A 19,395-nucleotide genomic window follows, 5' to 3' on the forward strand; every position below is an offset into this window, starting at 1 on the left:
ATGTTTTGGGTGTAATGATTATAATTGCCCCCAGAAGAAGGGTCCTACTGTACGGAGGTTGAAATTTGGTTAGCGCTGTTCTTTGTTGTATAATTTTTATTTACTTATTTTTATTTTATGATGTTGCTGTGACTAATTATATACTGATAAGCAAGCACCGAAAGATTCTCACATTTATAAGCATTACTGTAGTTCAACTTACAGAAAGGGTTTGCCCCTTCAAGGACAGACCCACACAAGAGAGAAACAATAAGGAACAAAATGGGGACAGCACAGATCAGAAGGATTCAAGCGTCACATGATTTCTCCTAAAGCATTTTGCACCTCTTTTGGACTCACAAAACAACAAGTTTGAAGGAAACTTGCTACATGGGGTATGATTTCTTTTATCTCCTTTTCAGTTGGGTCAGTGCCCATAATTCTTTTTGGCTGTGTTACTTAACAGTATTCTTTCCTCTTTTTCGTTTCTCTTTTACCCTCCATCACATTACTTATTCATTTGAAAATGAGGATGAACATAGGGCCAATAATGCGATGAATGGTGATCATGGTTTTTGGTTGTGATGCAGACTTCAATAAAGGCAATATGGATGTCAACTAGCTCCTGAATTAACTTCATTTGCAAGGTATTCAATAATTGTATTATTCCAAATCTACTCTTCTTCTTGACTTTACTTTTGTCATATTCCAATTATTATTAAATCAGAAAACATTGGTGGTGCAGTTCAGCAGTGGAATACTGTTTAATTAAATATTTCTTCTTTGAAAAGATTATGAGGATCATTTCTGTATCGCAATACATCTGTTGGGGCCAAGGGGATCTCATATCATCCTTTAAACTTTGGCCAATAGCTAAAGAAAATGATGGCTATTTGGAATATTATAAAGAAGATATAATGATGGTGAGAAAACATGAATGAGCTCATTTACCACCGGACCTTGTGAATTGAAATGTCTCATGGTATGAACATGACGTCTCTATGTTTGCTACTTGTTGGAAAATTGCAATTCAACTACTCTCTCTGCTTCCTATAGCAGCCAGCTGCCTTGATGTGATGAACTTGTGTTTTTATTTGGTCCTCTTGCAAAACTTGATGGAGAAAGCACATCATATAATATCGTGTGGATATATTTGGATGATTTGAAGTTTAAATTTTAACATTGACCATATTTGTGATAATTGATATATATTTGTTCGAGTTAATAGCCAAATTTCAACCTATATTTAGTTGGTAGATTTAACTGTGGATCGCCGGATTATGAAGGTATAGTTTAGACTTTTAAACTATCAATCAAAATATTTGATTTTTTATTTTTTATTTTTAAAGTTTTAGTAGTCCAATTATTTGTCAAATTTAGGTATATCTATATAAATACATAATCAGAACAATCCAAATCATTAAAATTAGGATTATTTTCGGTCTTACTCCAATGGCCGAATATTGAAGAAAAAATAGTTTTATTAAAATAATTTATTTCATTAAATTTAAAAATAATAATAGTAATTAATATTGAGAAATATATAGTGTAGATACCTTACCAACGTTGAAAGAGAAGGTAATAGAAACTTTTCTCCCGCTTCAGAAAAGGTTAACCATAAATCAGAAGTGTGGAATGAGTTTAGGAAGACCAAATTTCCATTTTTTGTATTTTTTTTGTATTTTTTATTTTTACTATGTTATTCATTTCTTTTTCATAACAAAAATACATCACCTCTGGAAACAGAATTTTGATGGGACTGAAAGATGAAGACAAGTATTGGGAACTTAAATGAGTTCCCAGAATGAAGGCTCTTCCAGCCGAAATCCGCTATTATCGGCCGCCGCACAGAACTGCCACGACCAAGAATGATGCAGAAACCCATCTTTCAAATCACAACTTCCCACGAACAAATCAGGCAAATCGAACAATGTCTCATCGCCGGTGGAGTTTGTGGAGTCCTCTGTTCTGTCTGCGCCTTTGCTACGAGGAAACAGAGGCTCCCTGCTCTCCTCCGCTGCTTCCCCTCCTCCGCCTTCATGGTTGGTTCCGGCGGAAAATGTGGCTGCCGCTGCCTGCGCCGCAGCGGCTTGAATGTCCTTGTGGGACATGGAGAGCGGGCGAGGAAGGAATTGGGCTAATTCAGGGAAATTGAGAAAAGCAGAGTGACCCTTGATGGCCAGCGCCGCGGAGTCGTGGGCTCGGGCTGCCATTTCCGGCGTTGGGTAAGTTCCAAGCCAAATTCTAGTCTTCTTCCTTGGCTCGCGAATCTCAGAGACCCATTTGCCCCAATTTCGTTTTCGAACTCCTCTGAACATGGGGTGGTTGCTCTGTTCTTGGGTTCTCCTCTGATTTCTCTTCTGGGAAACTGGTTGTCGTTCCTGTGAACATGGGGTGGTGATAGAGGTAGAGGAAGAGGTAGAGGAAGAGGTGCAAAAGGTGGTTGCTTTAGCATCCGATTCTTCAGTGAGATTGGAAAATGGTTCCATTTGATGATGGGGAGAGAGGGGAGGGAAGGGTAAATGTGGTTAAGTATAATTTGGCACCACCATGGGAACACGCTTTTGTGTGTGTTTTGCTTTGAAACGGGATGGGTTGGATTGGTGGTGTGAAGGAAAAGAAAGAATAAGAGTACAAAAAGAAGGACTCGGATCACACAGCACAGCTCAATCCCTATTTTCAATTCCATGTGGGTCTTTCCAAAACCCATCTTCTCATTTTATACATACATATATATATATATATATATATATATACACACACATACATTTTCAAATCTTGGATGTGGATTGATTTACAAGTTCCTTTTTCTTAAATGAGTAAATTAAAGTGGTGTAGAGAAATATGTTATTTAAAGGTCAACATTGACTACCTCATCAACTCAATACAGAGATGGTAAGTTAATCTCGATATTGAGGCATGCATGTATGCAACATGTCTTATACTATTCATTCACAACCATTTAATTTTTGCATCATTTACTCCCTAAGTCATAATTAAGTTTATTGTTCTTATGTCTATGAGTCTCCATTCATCCTTAAGTCTTAAATGAAAAGTTTGGTTGTTATAAGAAGATGGTATAAGATGAATATTTTGAGCATATTATATGACATCAGATTATGAAATATAATTGTAAAATAAATATTGTCTTTGGTTGACCAAAGTGTTTGCATGAAGCGCTAAAGCAAGCAAGTGATTGATATATGAGCTTTTTTGATGGGCTAGTGGCAAACACTTGTTGTATTTTGGTTGTTTCTACAAACTTTTACCAAATTTGGTTAGTAGTTTCTTTGTAAAACCGCTACCAATTTTCTCATTATATTATCAATTTTTTTCTTATTTATGTTTTTACCTTTTTTATTTTAATATATCAAAATTAATCCAAATTTACTTGAGGTGTTCTGTAGGCATGGAGGAGAGGAAGGTAATTTCAATCCATCTTCATTATATATATATATATATGTACAAACCTGGAATAATCCAGAAAGCACCAGTATTTTCAAAAATAAATAAATAAATAAACAAATAATAATAATAATCCGAAAACTACCAATTCTGTTTGCCCAAGTGGATTTTAAATAGTCCTTGTTGTTCTGCGCTTTATGCATGGAAGATGCTTTCTCATTCCAATTATTTTTTAATTCCTTTTTTCTTTTTTTCTGGTTACTTACATTAAAATAATATATTTACTCGCTTTATATAACAATTTTCCTTATATTTTCTTTTTTTATAAATATTTTTTTATCTTCATTACATAATTACCTTTTACTTTTTTTTTTTTTTGTGAATATCTTAATATTAAATTATAGTCATGGAGAGTAATTGTATGGTTTTCCCATCAAATTATAAATTTGATCATTTAAATATTTAAATAGTTAACCGATCTAGGATTACATTTAAAACACAATAGAAATGATTCTACGACAAGTACACGACAATGGTAACGCCTTCTAATTATCTCCGACAATCCGACATATTATTATCAATCATTAATAACATATACGACAAAACTAATAAATTATGGAACGAGCATGCAAAAAGTAGATCGACACACAAGCTATTTATGGAAACCCCATGACACTATATATATAAAAGACGTTATATTAAATCTATTTGTAATCGATGTTCGACGGGCGAGCAATTAATTATTCGTGAGAATGGTTCGATGTCGAAAAAAAGAAAGGGAGGGCGTAGAAATGGAATTTAAAATGAAGAGAGGGAGGGAGGGAAAGAGAATGAAAAGGAATGAAGGAATATGAGGGGGAATGGCCAAAGACAATGCATGCAGTGAAACGGGCAATACACACTTGGAGGACATAGAGGAGAGACAATGCATTTAAGCTAAAGCTTACAAACTCCTAATGATTCATATATGAGTGAGTGTGTGTTGTGTGTGTTTGTGTGTCTCTGCATCGCACTCTTATGTTGTGACCGTTCCTGGTTTCCTTTTCAGCAATGCCACAATTCTCCCAACGCCGTCCATTCCCCTAACTCGTATCTCCATTCTATATATTCTTCTCAACATCCCTCCCCTTGTGTTCAACAACACACAGCTTCACTTCCCTTCTCCAACCACACAGTCGCTTTCTTTTTTCTTTTTTTTTTTTTTTTTTTTTTTCTTTTTTCTTTTTTTACAGTCCACAGACACAGCGCAGCACACAGAGAAAGAGAGAGGGAGGCAGAGATGGGTGATAAGGAGGCAGTGGAGGAGGGGACTACCAACGGAGGAGGTGACCTCAACCCAAATGCAAAGGAGTGGAGCCCCATTCACGATTCCGCGCCGGAGGAAGATCGCTGCCTGTTTCTGACCTTCTCCAATGGGTACCCGCTGACTGAGCACCAGATCGTCCACTTCTTCACCCGGTACGCACGCACGCATGCCCTGTTTTTGTGTGTGTGTTTGTTCTGTGTTGTTAAAGAATTGGATGTAAAATATAACTTTTGATGTAGAAAATTCGGAGCGTGCATTGAGAGGGTGTATGTGCACTACCGTGAGGGAGGGAAGGAACCGCCGTTGTTTGGGAAGGTGGTGTTTGTGGCGTCTTCGATACCAGCCATCATTCTGGAAGGGAAAGATGAAGCCAAGTTTTCTATTGAGAGCAGGACGATGTGGTGTAAGAGGTACGAGGCCAGAAAGGCTCGCTACAGGCTTTGCCGAGGGCGATGATGAAGCAACTCATCCAAATCACCTCCGCCGCCAGCGCCACCACCACCCTTATCATCATGTTCTCATATCAGATCAAAAGTATCTTTTAGTCCAATAAATTAGAGAACTGTTTCATTAATTAATCTCCATTTTCTTCTTCCTTTATGTTAATTTCAATATCCAAACATTGCATTAATCTTGTTAAAACAAAACAAAAATGAAATGAAGTTGAAGATGCACGGGGACTCATGGTTGACTTCCTGTAAACAAATATAAGGTAACTTTTTTTGCATTAAAATTGGGTAACCGTATTAGAGGTTTTGAGTCCAGTAAAACCTGGAATTGGGCCACACCTTTTTCTTTTCTTTTCTTTTCTTTTCTTTTCTTTTCTTTTCTTTTCTTTTCTTTTCTTTCAAAGGGATAAAATCATCCTCTAAACAAACTAACTTTGACCATTTGTCTGCATTCATCGCTTGCATAATTTTTCAATATTACCTTATTTGCCCACAAATAATTATGATTAAATTCTCAATTTAATTCTTTATATATATATTAATATTTATTTCAATGCTCTAATAATAAAAACTTCAACTCTCCTGCACAAATGTAGGAAAACGTTACTTAAAAAAAAAAAAAAAAAAAATCACTAAAATGTAATAACATTTAAATCAAACATATAATGTGTGTTAACAAGTTGCATGCTTCAAACAAACAATCAATAAAAAGTTTTTTTTTAATGTTTTAATTAAGAGGTGTAGGGTTTAGATTAGACCTCTTAATCAGCACAATAAACACAATATTAGTAGATGCAACTCTTCATACAAGTACACTCCCTCTGGAGTGGGACCCACTTCAAAAATGTTCGAATACTTATTATTATCTTCAGGTTATTTGTATAAAGTTGCGTTTGAAAAGTGCGAAGATTCATAATATAATTATATAACATTTACTTCGTCACATACCCAAACAGCAAAACAAAAAGAGCAACCATTTTGCCTTTACTTCGTGTTTTCCCACATCTGTGACCATTTCTGGCGGCACCCACACGATTTCGGTTTCAATTTCGGCAAGTATACCGACGTTTTACTCCCTTTCCCCACATGGTTTGGCACTTTCCCACACCCAACCGACTTTAGTTTTGGGTTTCCCGCTCCCTTACAAATTCAAATATGGGATTAAGCTTATTCGATCAACCGGCAAGCATTTGATGCTGCTGTTTGGCAGCTTTCAAAAGATAATAGGAGTAGTTCGAATCAATTCAAACGCGCTTTCCAGCGAAGTTTTGAACCCGTATGGTAAGTTTCAGTAGGTGACAACACACACTTTGGCCCTTTTCGAACTTGTTTTTAGTGCTGTCAATTAGTTTATAATAGTTATTGGGATCTCTCTGTTTGTTGTTCCGGACTGATTCCAAGTGTTCGATTTGAGGTTTAATGTTTTGGGTAAGAATATTAATTCTCCACCCAACACTCTCTGGAAGAACTCTGAATAAGGTTCCGAACTGAGTTCTACCCTTGGAACCTTGTTTATATTGCTTTAGAATGTTAGGTTTCTGAATATTCGAATATGTTGTACTCTTGTGCTGATATGGTAATGACTGGGATGTTGGAAGTGTTATTATGTGTTCTTGTGATTTATGAGGATGATGGTTTTGTTGCGAATATCTTGATATATGTTGAGAGAGTGTTGTTGTTATATGACTCATGCATTTTGGTGAGATTGTATGAGAAAGTGGTCTAAGGACTGTTTACATAAAGGAAAGTTGGGTGAATATCAGGTGCTTCGGTTGAATGACCCTTCTTCCCATTCTGTTCTCGTCAGCTGCTGTAACCTTTTACTTTCCCTTTGTACCGACGATTCTTCATATGTTCTCTTCTTTCAGCTTCCCATTTATAGGCTTTGTTTGTCAAGGTTTAACAATTTAATACATTGGTCCTACAAGTCCTCTGGACTTCATCGCATATGATGGGGTCGGCTTCCAAAAAGGGGGGAGAAACTCACAAGCAGCTGCCAGTGGGTCTGACCATTTTGAAGACATGGATGATTTGGAACTTTCTGTATGTTAGTATGTTTTTTGGTATAGAGTAATTTATTTCCTTGAACTTCATAGCTTGTTTCATTGAGCATTATAGCTAGGTTGGGGAAGAGGAGTACTTGAGCGCCGAAGACAACAATTCTGAGAATGAAGAAGTGGAAGAGGATGTGATGAAGATCTTCTTAAAGGTCAAGCAGTGAAGAATCGAAGGGTATGTCATATTTTTCTATGCTTCCATTTCATGCTCTACTGAATAGGTTCAGTTTTATGTGCAATGGAATACAATTAGCGAAGTTCCATAGTGTTCAAGATTCACACAACATTTCCTTTTATGGTTTTAGGCTTTGTGGGACAAAAGTCTTGAGCTTAGATTTTTGCTTCAAAAGGCATTCCCCAGGTCTCTCAGTAGCTAACTATCGTTTCTTGAAATCTATTCTGTCATAAAGTGAAAATATTTGGTTCAAAACAGTGTACGTTTGAGTGCAGGAGCCAATTAAGTCCTCATTTTGTGAATTAGACAGGGGCGTTGAGGTGGCATATTCAGATTTGATTGCATAATTCTTTATTGGAACCCAAGAGGTATATGAGTTTTCATAAAACATGGTACCTTTCATTCATGATGCCCATGGCTGTTACCTCTTCTATCAACTCTGTTGTGACAGGCTTTACTTGAAAATAGTAAGCATATTGTCCAAGCCACCGATGATAGGCTTTACTTGAAAGAATAGAAGGGTACTGAGTAGTGTAGTTATTATAGAAGTGAGCACTAACTTTGATGGGATTATGCTTATAGCAGTAGGCTTATGAGGTCAATTACGCACAGTAAATCTATTCTATTCTTGGAAGTCATGAGGATTTTACCAAGATTGACAGATTCAGAAAAGATGATTTTACCAAAATAGAAGGAAAAAAGGGAAATGTAAGCGAAGGAAGGTCATGGACATATAAAAGTAAGCAGTGAAGTAAAGTAATGGAGAAGTAAAAAGTGATGCCAACAGGTTCTTAATCCTTAATGCCATTTCAGTGGTACACACAAAATAATTTCAGGAGTCCTCTAATTAAGGAATCGGACCCCTGGTGACTGTTTCACCATCAAAGAAGGTGCACAGTCGTCTGTGGTATGAATTTGGATTCCTGAAAGTGAAGGTGATGGAGAAGGTGAAGGTGAAGGTGAAGGTGAAGGAGAAGATGTTCTCAGGTTACCCATAGAATATAATAAGATTCATTCATCTTGTGGCCTTGGACGAATCCCCAATCCACTCCTAATACTAGCCCCTACTTCCATCATGTCTTCCACCTGTTCCAATGCACCCCAACCAAAACCAAAAACTACTAATCAAACCCTGGATTCAAAATTTATGCATAAACCATCCAATACTCAAAATCCTGTGAAAAAATTTACTAAATTCTAACATCAAGCTAGGTGAAAAAAGATGCTCAAAGTAAACAACACGACTAATATCAGCAACAAAGTGTATCCTAAAAAACTAATACTCACAACAATGAGTGGAACTCCTCCTATATTAGGTTCATTCCTTGTTCCATTTCAGTATTCAATTCAACGAAATTGATAGTTCAATTAAAAATTAACTTGCATATCTCCTGAATAATACCTAAATTCACAGTATACTGACAAATGGGATTTGGTTTGGTCAGTTAATTCTGCAAATGCCGATACGAGTACATAACCAGATTGACAAGTGTACCGAATTAACGTCTAACCTAATTCCAGAAATGAAGAAATGCGACTGGTAAATGCAGTGTGAAAGAAGTGAACCTTGTGGATGCCAGAGGCCTTGAGGGAAGCGATGGCACACGAGGCGCCGCCGCCGACGAAAAGCGAAGCAACGGCGAAGGCCTTTAAGGGCATGAGGCTGGAATTGCCGATCAATCCTCGCCGAAAAGAGGCGATACCCCAACCAAGCTGTGTTGCGCCGGGCAAAGCCCACCACCAGTGGGCGTTGCTAACACCGTCGCTTCCTCCGTTCTCCTCCATCTCTTTTTGTCCGGTTTCGCTTTTCTCTGACCTCCCCATTTTGTTGCCGTCGCCATCGCCGTCGGGAAGTTAGAAGGCGTGTCGGCGGTTGGGCTGTGGTAAATGGACCTGGGCCTGAAATGTTAGTATGGTGGGTTTGAACAATTGGTGGGCTTAATTATTTATAAATTAGTATTATCTATAATTTTGGTTCTTAAAATAGAAATAAATATGTAAAGGGCAGGTAGCCAATATCTGAGCCTGAACTTGGAGATACGCAATTTTGGGTATGTTTTATTTCCTTTTCGGGTTCCTTTTTCTTTCTTTATGCGTGACATTGTTAAAAGCATTAGATGCTTCGCAATCTCAACCCTAAACCCAAAAAAGTGTGAATAAAATTAAGATATATTTAATTTTGTGTCTAATATCTGCATATTCAAGGTTTTTCTAAAATTAATAAGCCGGAAGGGGGGAGCGTGGAGGGTGGGCGCGTGGGTGGAATGAAAGAGTATCCAATGATTGTGGACAAGTGGGCTGTCTGAAGAAGGAGAGACAAGGCAAAACACACGAGTGCAATGATGGGACCACGTGTTGTCCCCCATCCAGCATGTGACCTCCTGCATGTTTCCCACGTGACCCCCACTTCTCTCTCTTTCATCCTCCTCCTCACGCGCCCACCACCTCCCATCTTCTACGTTGTTTAATTAAAATTATTTAAACTTCTACTAATATCATCGGTTTATGTACAAAAGTTGTTTTTCTTCAATAAAAATATGTATATATCATTTACAGACAAAGGTGATAGAGATTAAGAGATCTGTAACCATTTAACTTTAGTTTTAATTTTAATTGCACAAATAGTTGAGAGGGAAAAGAAAAATAAATGTGGGCCCACAGGAATCGATTTCCTCAGACTTGATTGTTGGAACGAGTAGGCTTCCATTATCATCCAGATTCTAGAAGCTTTCCCCTTCAAAATGGTCCATACATGAGTGAAATAGCCCATCCATTTCTTTTTGTTATTTATTTTTATTAAATCATAAATGAACAAAAATACAGAAAAATTAACCTCTTAACTTATATATTCATATATTAATTATTAATATATGTAGATATTAAATTGTATTTATTATAGTTTTTATCGAGGATTGGAATAATAATTCACAATGGAATTGGGCTCCAGAAGTCAAATCCCATGTTTCCACACTTTTATTTATTACATGGTTTAAATTGGAAGGAGCATTTGCATGTGATAGCGTTTTATTGGAAGGAGCATTTCAAAATGCCTCCAACTCCACGCGCACTTTTAATCCACGCTCTCTGGGCGCATCATGTGGGCCCTTCGACGCCTGAAAATACCTTTGGATATAACCAATTTGCCTTGTGATGTGGAGCTGTCAAGGGATGGGCCCCACTCCACGTGATCTTGAGTAGCATAATCATCATCTGATAATTTATTGCGCGTGGACGTGTACTCGGTCAACCAGCGGGAAAGCCGCTTTTTCTTTTTTCTTTTAAAAAGAAAAAAAAACTCAACAGAACTGCTTCGCGGGCTAACCATGGTAAAACTCTATTGATGTAACCATGGTTAGTTTCTTGAGAGAGAGAGAGAGAGAGAGAGAGAGGAGAGAGAGTGGGGGGGTGTTCATAAAAAAGCCATTTTATCATGATTGAGCCAATAGCCTCTCTGACATAAGCGATGATTACATCTACACCCCTCGTGTCTCTCTCTCTCTTATTTTATTTTTTATATATATGTATATTTATTTATTTATTTATTCTCTCTCTGCCTGTATCTATATATATAGTCCCATCCATGCTTTTACTCTGCTGCCAATCACCAGCAAAAGCTATGACATCTCCCTGCTGCACCGTCTCCCCATTTTTCCCACCATTTTCTTTCCTCTCTGCTTTCCCGGAATCCAAACACTAATTAATTACTTCCACTTCTCTCTCTCTCTCTCTCTCTCCCCTATATATTTTCCATCACTGCATATTGGGCCATTTCGTTCTGTTTGTGTAGTCTTCGGTTCTTGGAGGAACAAAGAATGGGCGGGAGAGATGACGAGTTGCGGCTGACTTTGAGTTTAGGTTTGGGAGTTACGACTCGGCCTTCTTTTCAGCCGACTCACATTCACAGGCCATCGAACTCCATGCATAATCACATCCGCAATGGTTCTTGGAATGAGCTCTTTCAATTTTCTGGTAGTTTATTGATTTCCTGTCTTCTTATCTTTTCATTTGCATTTTATCTATTGCTCTACTGTGTTTCTTCGGAGTTTTTTGTGTTGGATCCGTTACGATTTGAAGGATTGTATCTCATGCGAAGATTCTGCTCCGATTTCGCGATTTTCGTCGTCGTTTCTTAGAGAACTGATGATTTTGATAATTTACGAGTATTCGTTCGATTGAGTTTCTGAACCGTCGGTTCTGTATTTTTGGCTTATTTTTTCCGGTTAGATCGAAATGCCGATTCTAGGTCGTTTCTTAGGGGAATCGACGTGAATCGGCTGCCGACTGTCGTGGACGGCGAGGAAGAGAACGGCGTTTCATCTCCGAACAGTACCGTTTCTAGCATCAGTGGAAAGAGGAGCGAGAGAGAAGCCGAGGCGGAGGCGGAGGCTGAGGCTGAGGCTGAGGCCGAGAGAGCCTCGTGCTCGCAAGGGAGCGATGATGAAGACGGCGGAGGCGGCGACGCCTCGAGAAAGAAGCTGAGGCTATCAAAGGAGCAGTCGATGGTTCTTGAGGAGACCTTCAAAGAGCACAATACTCTCAATCCAGTAAGTGGTAATTTGGTAATTTCGTACGATTCCTCTCTCTACTTCATGTAAATGACTTGTGGCAATTTGGGTAACTATTGAGTTTCACGAGGGTGTTTTAGTCATTATCCGGTTGAGTTGTAAGAAAAGATGTAATTGCACTCTATTGACATTACGGGTTTATCTAGAATCTCGGTTACATTTACGTTACCTTTAAATTGATTGGTTCCTTTATTATTTTATTTTTGTAAATGTCAGAAGCAAAAGCTGGCACTTGCGAAGCAGCTGAATCTGAGACCAAGACAAGTGGAGGTGTGGTTTCAAAACAGAAGGGCAAGGTAAGTAAATTTCACTACAAACTCGGGGTAGTATGGACATTTTAGTCTGCTTGGTTTCAGAACTTAGAAGTCAATTCATTCAGTATCCAGGGCTGCTAGAACCGTCTCCTCGTAAAAAGCGGAGGAGTCGTTGCTTTCGCAATTAATAGGTGCTCTGCCTCTGTTTTTTAGTAGGAAGGTCAAAATTGTGAAGAGAAGGTTTTATTTTGATTTTAGAGCCTTGAATTGTGTGGTAGAATGTGAATAATGTAGTTTAGTGTGGGATTAACTGGTGTGGAAATTGGGTGGGCAGGACGAAACTGAAGCAGACAGAAGTGGATTGCGAGTACTTGAAGAGGTGCTGCGAGAATCTAACAGGGGAGAACAGAAGGCTGCAGAAGGAGGTGCAGGAGTTGAGAGCGCTCAAGCTTTCTCCACAGCTCTATATGCACATGAATCCTCCTACCACCCTCACCATGTGTCCTCAGTGTGAGCGTGTGGCAGTTTCCTCATCTTCTTCCACCACCTGCCATCCAGCAGCGGCTGCTGGTGTACAGCGTCCCTCCATGCCCCTCAACCCATGGGCGGCGGTGTTGCCGATTGAACGTTGATCCCATATTGTGTTTTGTTGTGTGTATGGATGGGAAATTTTGTTTTGGTGAGTTCATAGGTTGGTTAGGTCTGCCTAATCCTCTCCCTAAGATGAACGGAGGGGAGTGAGATAGGAATGGACAATGAGAAATCTTATGGTAAAATTAAGATGAACGGAGAACCTTTTCTTTGCCACAAATGAAAAGGGTTTTATTTGGATGGGACATAAGTTATTGATTTGAATATATTAACATAACATAAGTTTGGATGTGGTCTAGCTCTTGCTATATGAATTTCATGCATAGTTATCTCAATGAAAATGACTCAGGTTCTCGTTTGTTTTTACTTTTTTATTTATGTTTTATTTCATTCAATATACTCTAAAATAAACAAAATTTGGAGTCTCAATTAAACAAGGCTCCTCACGCACCCTCAAGGCACTATTGGAGAGTTCATTAGGATTCGCACGATTGACCTTGTTATAAAGTTGTTAGGTTGAACTCCATTTGAGAAGTAGACTCCATTTGAGTGTTAGGTAGGCTCTCATTATCCTCATATTAATAAAAAATAATAATTTTTTAAAAATAAAATAAAACAAAAATGTCTTATTAAAAGTTAATTGGTAACTTTAATAAAAGCAAGTCTCAATAGAAACATATGTTTATTTTGAACATATTTATTTTTCAAAAGCCTATTTTCTAAATAAATAAATAAATAACTGAGGTATTAAAAAAATAATAATAATAAATAGTGTAAGGGGCATAGATGGGTCATTTAGGAGGATAGGGGGGTAAATGGCATTTCGGGAAATTTGGAAAAGGGCGGCATAAGAGATGAGATAACATATGATGTTAGCTAGAAGATTGAAGATAATGCCGTCGGAATAAGAGGAAAACGGCCATGCCATAGCGTTTTCCGCCATTGTATTTGCAGAAGATATGCTTATTCCTTGCTCAACGCCCTCTCTTACCTCCGCCCAATCTCTACCTTGTAAGACCCATTCCACTCCCCATCTTCTTCTATTTGCGCTGGAATGTACACAGATTTATACTCGCATTCTGGGTGTTTTCTATTTTTATATATTCACAATGAACCTTGCTATTACTTGATGGAGTTTGCTTGTGATGGATAGAACTCAGATTATCAATTTTCATGCGAATTTGCTTCGTATCATCTTGTTTTCTTTGCTTAAGAGTCGCTTGTAGAAGAGGACTGCGATTTATCGCCTTTACTGATCTCTCCTCCCCGTCTCCTCATTATTTCCTCATCTGCAAGTTCATTTTTCCGTAGTCCAGCTGCTCTAACCTATTCATTTACCAGAATATATATATATATATATATACATATATTTGTCTACTTAAATTTTTAAGCTAGCCCAACAGATTAAACTGAAGTTCTGCGGTGATTTAATAAGAGTTCTTGTGTTTGAACTTGTAATTGTAATTTACTATCTAATTAAGGTTGACTTTCACTTGATGGATAAAATTTCAAACTCACAAATGAAGGGTGTGTTAAAATATTTATTTTATTATATGTACCACAATTGATTAGATTAAGTTTCTGGGTTAGTGGTGATTGTACAAGATAAAGTAGCAAGTTGACTGTTTGCCTCGTTGAATTGGGGAATATTGTATTGCTTCATCTCTACCTGTACCTTTGGTTTAATCAGTCAGTTGACGCCCTGGCAGACGTGGCGTTTTCAGCATGTCCAAAATCAAGAGCCTTCATAACTCAAATCAAGCAAGTACAGCGCTGCTGCTCATGTCATAGTTTCAATCACGGCAGGTTAGACTTTGAATATTGGTTGATGATTGTGTTCTGTATTTCACAGTGAAGAAGGTATTTTGAATCAGATAAGTGCTGACCAGAAAATTTTCCGTGCATGCTCAGTGGAGAGAATTCTTATATATCATCATCCAATGAGAATTCCAGGCGAAAGATTCTGCTATTTTTCTTATCAACTACAGGTTTATTTCCAACTCGGGATTCTTCTGCCAAGACAAAGCTCAAGAATCCATATGATGAAAGACGCTTACTAGAACAAAACAAAAGGAGGCAAAGAGAAAACAATGCACCTGATGACTTCCCAAGCTTTGTCCGAGAAGGTTCGTATCATGCTTCTATTCCTTAGCTGTATCAGGGTATCTTCAAGGCATTGCCTTTCCATATGTACCTGAAAAGAAAAGAGAGTAGAATTAAGCCAAATGTATATAAAAGATTACAGGTTTTCTAATGTGTGGCTCAGGTTTTGAGGTTAAGGTAATAGCACCGGAGACCTATGTAAAACGCGACTCTGGGCTCATATATTGGGATATCGAAGTTGGTAATGGTGATTTCCCCAAGGATGGTCAGCAGGTTTTATTCTCTTTTCTTCACAATTCCAATATCTTTTCTCCAATTGTCTAGCATAAACAATATTTATCTTTTAGTGGTGTTACATTCAAGATTAGCGAACCAATACGGTGTAGTTAAAAGTGCCCTTTATACTGTGAAGTGCAGTATTAGCATTCTTATTAACTCTTAACTTTGGCATCTGTCACGTGTTTCTTCCTTAGACGATATCCTGGGCTAGAAGAGAATTTAGCATGCATTCAGATGAATATTGCTTGGCTCGCCCGTTCGTTTGTCATGTTCTATGATGTCAGTATGAATTAAGAGTTCATTCTTATTAGAGAGAGAGTGGAGAATATGAGTCGAAATTTTGGATCTCCAGGAAATGAAGTCCAATCTCTGATGTCATGAGATAATTTTAATTCCGTTAGTTAAGTTCAGGACTCTCTGAAAGGCAAAGCTGAGTTTGAGAGTGTTGAAATATCATCACTAGCCCAATAGAGTCAAGCCCAATAATTGTACGAGCCCAGTATATTTATTTTAGTAGAGATTTTAGGAGAAAGAGATCTAAATATTTTAGGAGAAAGATTTAGATTGGTTAAATATAGATTGTTTAGGCTCAGTATAAATACCCCACCGTACCTAGGTTATTCATCCAAGAAATCTAAAAACAATAAAAAGCAGAAGTATTCTACAGAGTGTCTTGTATTCTCTTCTCGATTGGTCTTAATAAAGAGAGCGAGTGTTTCCCACGGTGAGTTGTGTTCAACAGAGAGGTGAAAAATGAAGATGGTAAAACTAATTATCAATTGATCTCTGGAAATTTGTATGAAAAATGCTTCTTGTTTCACCTGTCTAATTGTTCAACAATTCAAATGTTGATGGTAAAAATAATTCACCTACCTATAACAAACAGCCAAATTTGTAATGAGTGATTAATATTTAGTTTTATGTTGCATGGTTTTGACATTAGTGGAATTTCCTGGTGTACATTGTGACTCTGAAGGCCCTTTCAGGTGACTTTTCACTATGTTGGCTACAATGAGTCTGGTCGTCGAATTGACAGCACATACTTACAGGGTTCTCCCGCCAGAATCCGCGTGGGCACTAATGCGTTGGTCCCAGGTAGTTAAGCTCCCCCCACCCCCCCCCACACACACACACACAAAAGAGTGAAAAAAAACGCTCACCAATCTTGTAAAAGCAAGAAGAGATTGACTTACGGTTGAAAATAATCACGTAGCATCTGAAAGAGAAATATTGTAGGATTTGAGGAAGGAATTCGAGGCATGAGACCAGGGGGAAAGAGGAGAATAATAATTCCACCAGAACTTGGACCACCTGTGAGTTCTCAAGCATACGATTGTTGCTTCAATTTTATATAAGCATCTTAAGTTTTTTTATAACTGATTGTTATATATGCTGCAATTTTTAGTTATGCAAGGAAAGACCACCCATAATTTGACCTCCCATTGCTAATTTTCCCTTCATTTCATCTCCAGCTAGACAAAGCTCTATCTTTTACCATGAGATGGCTTATATTAGTACACAACAAATTAAAAAAGGTTTTCTTGCTTAGCAGAAAACTTGGTTCTCGATAGATAAGCGCTATTGGAGAAGATTATATACTAGGTTGGGGCAAGTTAGGTAGTCGCCTACTCAAGATAAAGGAGCAATGTAATAAAGGAACTCCAGCAAGCATTGGCCAAAAAGTTGAACAAAATAAGAGGACAAAAGCAAACGTCCAACAGGTGACAGGAAATCAACCCAAAAAGGCTTATTACAAAAATTTCCTCAAACCAGCTTTAATAGAATGAATCTTACTAATCCAGAAAACCTCGGTTCTATATTTAAACCAGTGACCAACAAAGTAGATGTTCTTAATAATTTCCAAGCCTCTTGGAGAAGCACTGCAATAGGTAAAATTCCTTTCGGAGTTTATTTTGAAAATCTTTTCATGTAGGGACATTGGAAAAACAGACCCTCTAGATCTTCATTCTCACAATTACAATGGACACACTAATATGGACGAGGGAAAAATAAAAGAATGACCTTCTGAACCCAATCAGTCCTGTTGACTCCACCTAATGCTAAGGGCCTTTCTTTCTAAATAGTAAATAATTTGGGACAGCTTTGGATCAGAACACTGATTTGCTAGTTAGACGGCTGAGTTGAATCATGCATGACAAGATGCCCGAACCATCAACTATTAGATCAAGAACCTTTACTGTTGCTTGGTGAGGAATCCCCAACACGTTTTTGAGAAATTGGCTAGCTCAATTATCTCTCTATCAAACGAACAATCTTCTATCCTGCATATGTGAACCACCTTTGTTCGCCTTCCAGCTATTCTTGGTTGACAAAGCTACGTTAGTGGCCAACTAATGAAGACCAGAGAAAAAAAACATCGAGCTATTCAGAGATCCACACTTCTTCCCAAGAAGAAATATTGTCACACTTTCCTGCCTTCAGAGAAAAGGAAAGTTCACAAAGATGTTATATTCGATGATGAATCTTCTAGGACTTCTTTTCATAAGATCTCTTCTTTTGGCAATAAACCAAGCTCCCTTAAGAACCTCATACCTGCAACCTCGTATTTGCAACAGTAAAGTTCTTTAACGCATTCACTCTTAAAATTTTTTGTACCCATTTAGATGCAATAGCCACAAATTTCTGCATAAAATTTTCACCAACCTAAGCCTCCAGCAATCAGATGAAGAACTACCGAACTCCATTGAATTAAGTGAATTCCTCCCTCAGTACATAACCTCCTTTGCATAGTCATTTATAGTTCTCTCTCATGTTCCCTTGGCTACATCCTTCTTGGAACGAAGGAAATTTCTTCCGAAATATATACAAGTTAACGCTCATTCTTCTTGCGAGTAATATGAATAGGAAGCTTGTGATTAAATTCAAAGACAACTTCAGAATGGGCATGATACGAGAGAATATTGCCTTGTCGTAGAGCCACAAACTCGCCTTTTTGTCCTTTCTTATCTGCCAGCCTCTGAAATTGGATTCTGATAGTTTTCTGCTCCACTTACTTTGTGCATTGCTTCCATGCAAGTAAGACACAGGAGGAATTGGATCCTGGTAGTTTTCTGCTCCACTTATTTTGTGCATTTCTTCAATGCAAGTAAGACAGAGGAGGAATTCTGGATTTCTGTTATCTAATCAGAGATGCGGATAGACTTCATTGATTTGTCTTGGAGTAAAATTGTCTTCACAGTTCCCATATCTTGAAAAACTTATGGATGGATGGATACCCATGTCTTAATGATTTAAGTCGAGAAGGCAGAATGCTCGCATTAATGTTCACTTGTTTGCTTACCTCGATGGTCTCCATTTTTTTTTTCTGCGACTGATGTGATGTCTGATGATTTATCTCAATTGATTCGACTTTTTATTATCTTCAGGTGGGGCCTTCCACATTTTTCAGCTCGAAGCAGTTTGAAGTTTTTGATGTGGAACTGTTAAACGTCAAGGATTGTCAGAGGAGGACAATAGCCTTTTACTCTGATATTGTTTGCAACTAGGAGTTTAAGATTGTCTTTTCTGAGGTACATGGATCTTTGAGACGAATCACCCTAAGAACTCCATACCGCTCAATGTATATGCTGAATTTATTGCCTTCTCTGCTGAGAAACCTCTTAGAAAATAAGCATTAACTCCTATCCTCCCCCCAACGCAAATGAGATGTTTTTACAGTGATTGCATTAGATTAAAGATCAGATCACCAAGTTGCACGGACTTTTTCTATTTGTCACCTTCTCCCGATGAGTAGGATAGATCTCCTGAGCCGGCCCTGGAGCACCATCATGGCTTTGACTTTGCTTATCAACCATTGCAAGTAATTTGAACCCCTCTTCACGTGTATAAAACACAGCTTATTTAAATTATTATCTTAAAAATTATTGGTTTCGATCCCATTCTATTATTGTCGAACTGAAAAAGGAGTTTACTATTGTCTTTCATAACTCGATTATAAATGACGAGAGTTGATCACTGATCAATGCATGGTAAATAAGAGTTAGTTTCATTTGAGAAATGTTTATATATTTAACTGCAAATTGATTTGTAATATTAGTAAATTACACGACATCATCAAAAGCTATAGATGAGGTGAGATGGATAAAAGTTCTATAATGCATTCAATTTTGGCAATTAAATTGTCATCTATGTGCTTGGTGGATGACAATACTTGAGATTCATTAGATGGTTTAATTGTCAAACATGGATGGTGAAGATGGAGTGAATTGAAT

At 37.8% G+C, this 19,395-nt stretch overlaps 5 protein-coding genes and 1 long non-coding RNA gene across 7 annotated transcripts; 4 read left to right on the top strand and 2 right to left on the bottom strand.

Annotated features, from left to right (window-relative positions):
- Window positions 1–1,668: 1,668 nt before the first annotated feature.
- Window positions 1,669–2,712, bottom strand: LOC111432063 (ethylene-responsive transcription factor ERF039-like). The gene has a single exon (XM_023068862.1). The coding sequence runs from the start codon at window positions 2,466–2,468 to the stop codon at window positions 1,767–1,769; it is 702 nt and encodes a 233-aa protein (XP_022924630.1). The 5' UTR covers window positions 2,469–2,712; the 3' UTR covers window positions 1,669–1,766.
- A 1,912-nt stretch (window positions 2,713–4,624) lies between these two features.
- On the top strand, window positions 4,625–5,264 carry LOC111432088. Its single transcript, XM_023068886.1, has 2 exons — window positions 4,625–4,842; window positions 4,930–5,264. The coding sequence occupies exons 1-2, from the start codon at window positions 4,664–4,666 to the stop codon at window positions 5,144–5,146; spliced, it is 396 nt and encodes a 131-aa protein (XP_022924654.1). The 5' UTR covers window positions 4,625–4,663; the 3' UTR covers window positions 5,147–5,264.
- A 548-nt stretch (window positions 5,265–5,812) lies between these two features.
- LOC111431804 lies at window positions 5,813–8,951 on the top strand. Of its 2 annotated transcripts, none has more exons than XR_002708568.1 (3): window positions 5,813–7,371; window positions 7,502–7,739; window positions 8,893–8,951. It is a non-coding gene; the product is annotated as an uncharacterized LOC111431804 (long non-coding RNA). The 2 variants fall into 2 exon arrangements; XR_002708569.1 differs by having other exon boundaries at window positions 5,813–6,902; window positions 7,008–7,739.
- LOC111431802 lies at window positions 8,035–9,419 on the bottom strand. The gene is made up of 2 exons (XM_023068509.1): window positions 8,938–9,419; window positions 8,035–8,457 (listed from the first exon to the last, which is right to left on the bottom strand). Exons 1-2 carry the CDS (start codon window positions 9,193–9,195, stop codon window positions 8,383–8,385), a joined length of 333 nt encoding a protein of 110 aa, XP_022924277.1. The 5' UTR covers window positions 9,196–9,419; the 3' UTR covers window positions 8,035–8,382.
- Window positions 9,420–10,920: 1,501 nt separating this feature from the next.
- On the top strand, window positions 10,921–13,021 carry LOC111431908 (homeobox-leucine zipper protein HAT3-like). The gene is made up of 4 exons (XM_023068631.1): window positions 10,921–11,340; window positions 11,596–11,915; window positions 12,153–12,232; window positions 12,525–13,021. Exons 1-4 carry the CDS (start codon window positions 11,184–11,186, stop codon window positions 12,820–12,822), a joined length of 855 nt encoding a protein of 284 aa, XP_022924399.1. The 5' UTR covers window positions 10,921–11,183; the 3' UTR covers window positions 12,823–13,021.
- Window positions 13,022–13,581: 560 nt separating this feature from the next.
- On the top strand, window positions 13,582–19,055 carry LOC111431911 (peptidyl-prolyl cis-trans isomerase FKBP20-2, chloroplastic). Its single transcript, XM_023068633.1, has 7 exons — window positions 13,582–13,792; window positions 14,491–14,587; window positions 14,693–14,907; window positions 15,048–15,157; window positions 16,150–16,258; window positions 16,400–16,476; window positions 18,550–19,055. Exons 1-7 carry the CDS (start codon window positions 13,741–13,743, stop codon window positions 18,667–18,669), a joined length of 780 nt encoding a protein of 259 aa, XP_022924401.1. The 5' UTR covers window positions 13,582–13,740; the 3' UTR covers window positions 18,670–19,055.
- The last annotated feature ends 340 nt before the right edge of the window (window positions 19,056–19,395 follow it).

Source organism: Cucurbita moschata, unplaced genomic scaffold (assembly GCF_002738365.1).
Source record: "Cucurbita moschata cultivar Rifu unplaced genomic scaffold, Cmos_1.0 Cmo_Scf00037, whole genome shotgun sequence".
Classification (NCBI taxonomy): Eukaryota; Viridiplantae; Streptophyta; class Magnoliopsida; order Cucurbitales; family Cucurbitaceae; genus Cucurbita; species Cucurbita moschata.

What these genes read in the sequence shown, in the direction of transcription:
- LOC111432063 (XM_023068862.1), bottom strand. Translation starts at nt 2,468, where the DNA reads ATGGAACCATTTTCCAATCTCACTGAAGAATCGGATGCTAAAGCAACC.
- LOC111431802 (XM_023068509.1), bottom strand. Translation starts at nt 9,195, where the DNA reads ATGGGGAGGTCAGAGAAAAGCGAAACCGGACAAAAAGAGATGGAGGAG. An exon ending in AGGCCTCTGGCATCCACAAG is followed by an intron (nt 8,458 to 8,937) that starts GTTCACTTCTTT and finishes GCATTGGAACAG; the next exon opens with GTGGAAGACATGATGGAAGT.
- LOC111432088 (XM_023068886.1), top strand. Translation starts at nt 4,664, where the DNA reads ATGGGTGATAAGGAGGCAGTGGAGGAGGGGACTACCAACGGAGGAGGT. An exon ending in ATCGTCCACTTCTTCACCCG is followed by an intron (nt 4,843 to 4,929) that starts GTACGCACGCAC and finishes CTTTTGATGTAG; the next exon opens with AAAATTCGGAGCGTGCATTG.
- LOC111431911 (XM_023068633.1), top strand. Translation starts at nt 13,741, where the DNA reads ATGCTTATTCCTTGCTCAACGCCCTCTCTTACCTCCGCCCAATCTCTA. An exon ending in CACTAATGCGTTGGTCCCAG is followed by an intron (nt 16,259 to 16,399) that starts GTAGTTAAGCTC and finishes GAAATATTGTAG; the next exon opens with GATTTGAGGAAGGAATTCGA. An exon ending in CACCAGAACTTGGACCACCT is followed by an intron (nt 16,477 to 18,549) that starts GTGAGTTCTCAA and finishes TATTATCTTCAG; the next exon opens with GTGGGGCCTTCCACATTTTT.
- LOC111431908 (XM_023068631.1), top strand. Translation starts at nt 11,184, where the DNA reads ATGGGCGGGAGAGATGACGAGTTGCGGCTGACTTTGAGTTTAGGTTTG. An exon ending in AGCACAATACTCTCAATCCA is followed by an intron (nt 11,916 to 12,152) that starts GTAAGTGGTAAT and finishes TGTAAATGTCAG; the next exon opens with AAGCAAAAGCTGGCACTTGC. An exon ending in TTTCAAAACAGAAGGGCAAG is followed by an intron (nt 12,233 to 12,524) that starts GTAAGTAAATTT and finishes TTGGGTGGGCAG; the next exon opens with GACGAAACTGAAGCAGACAG.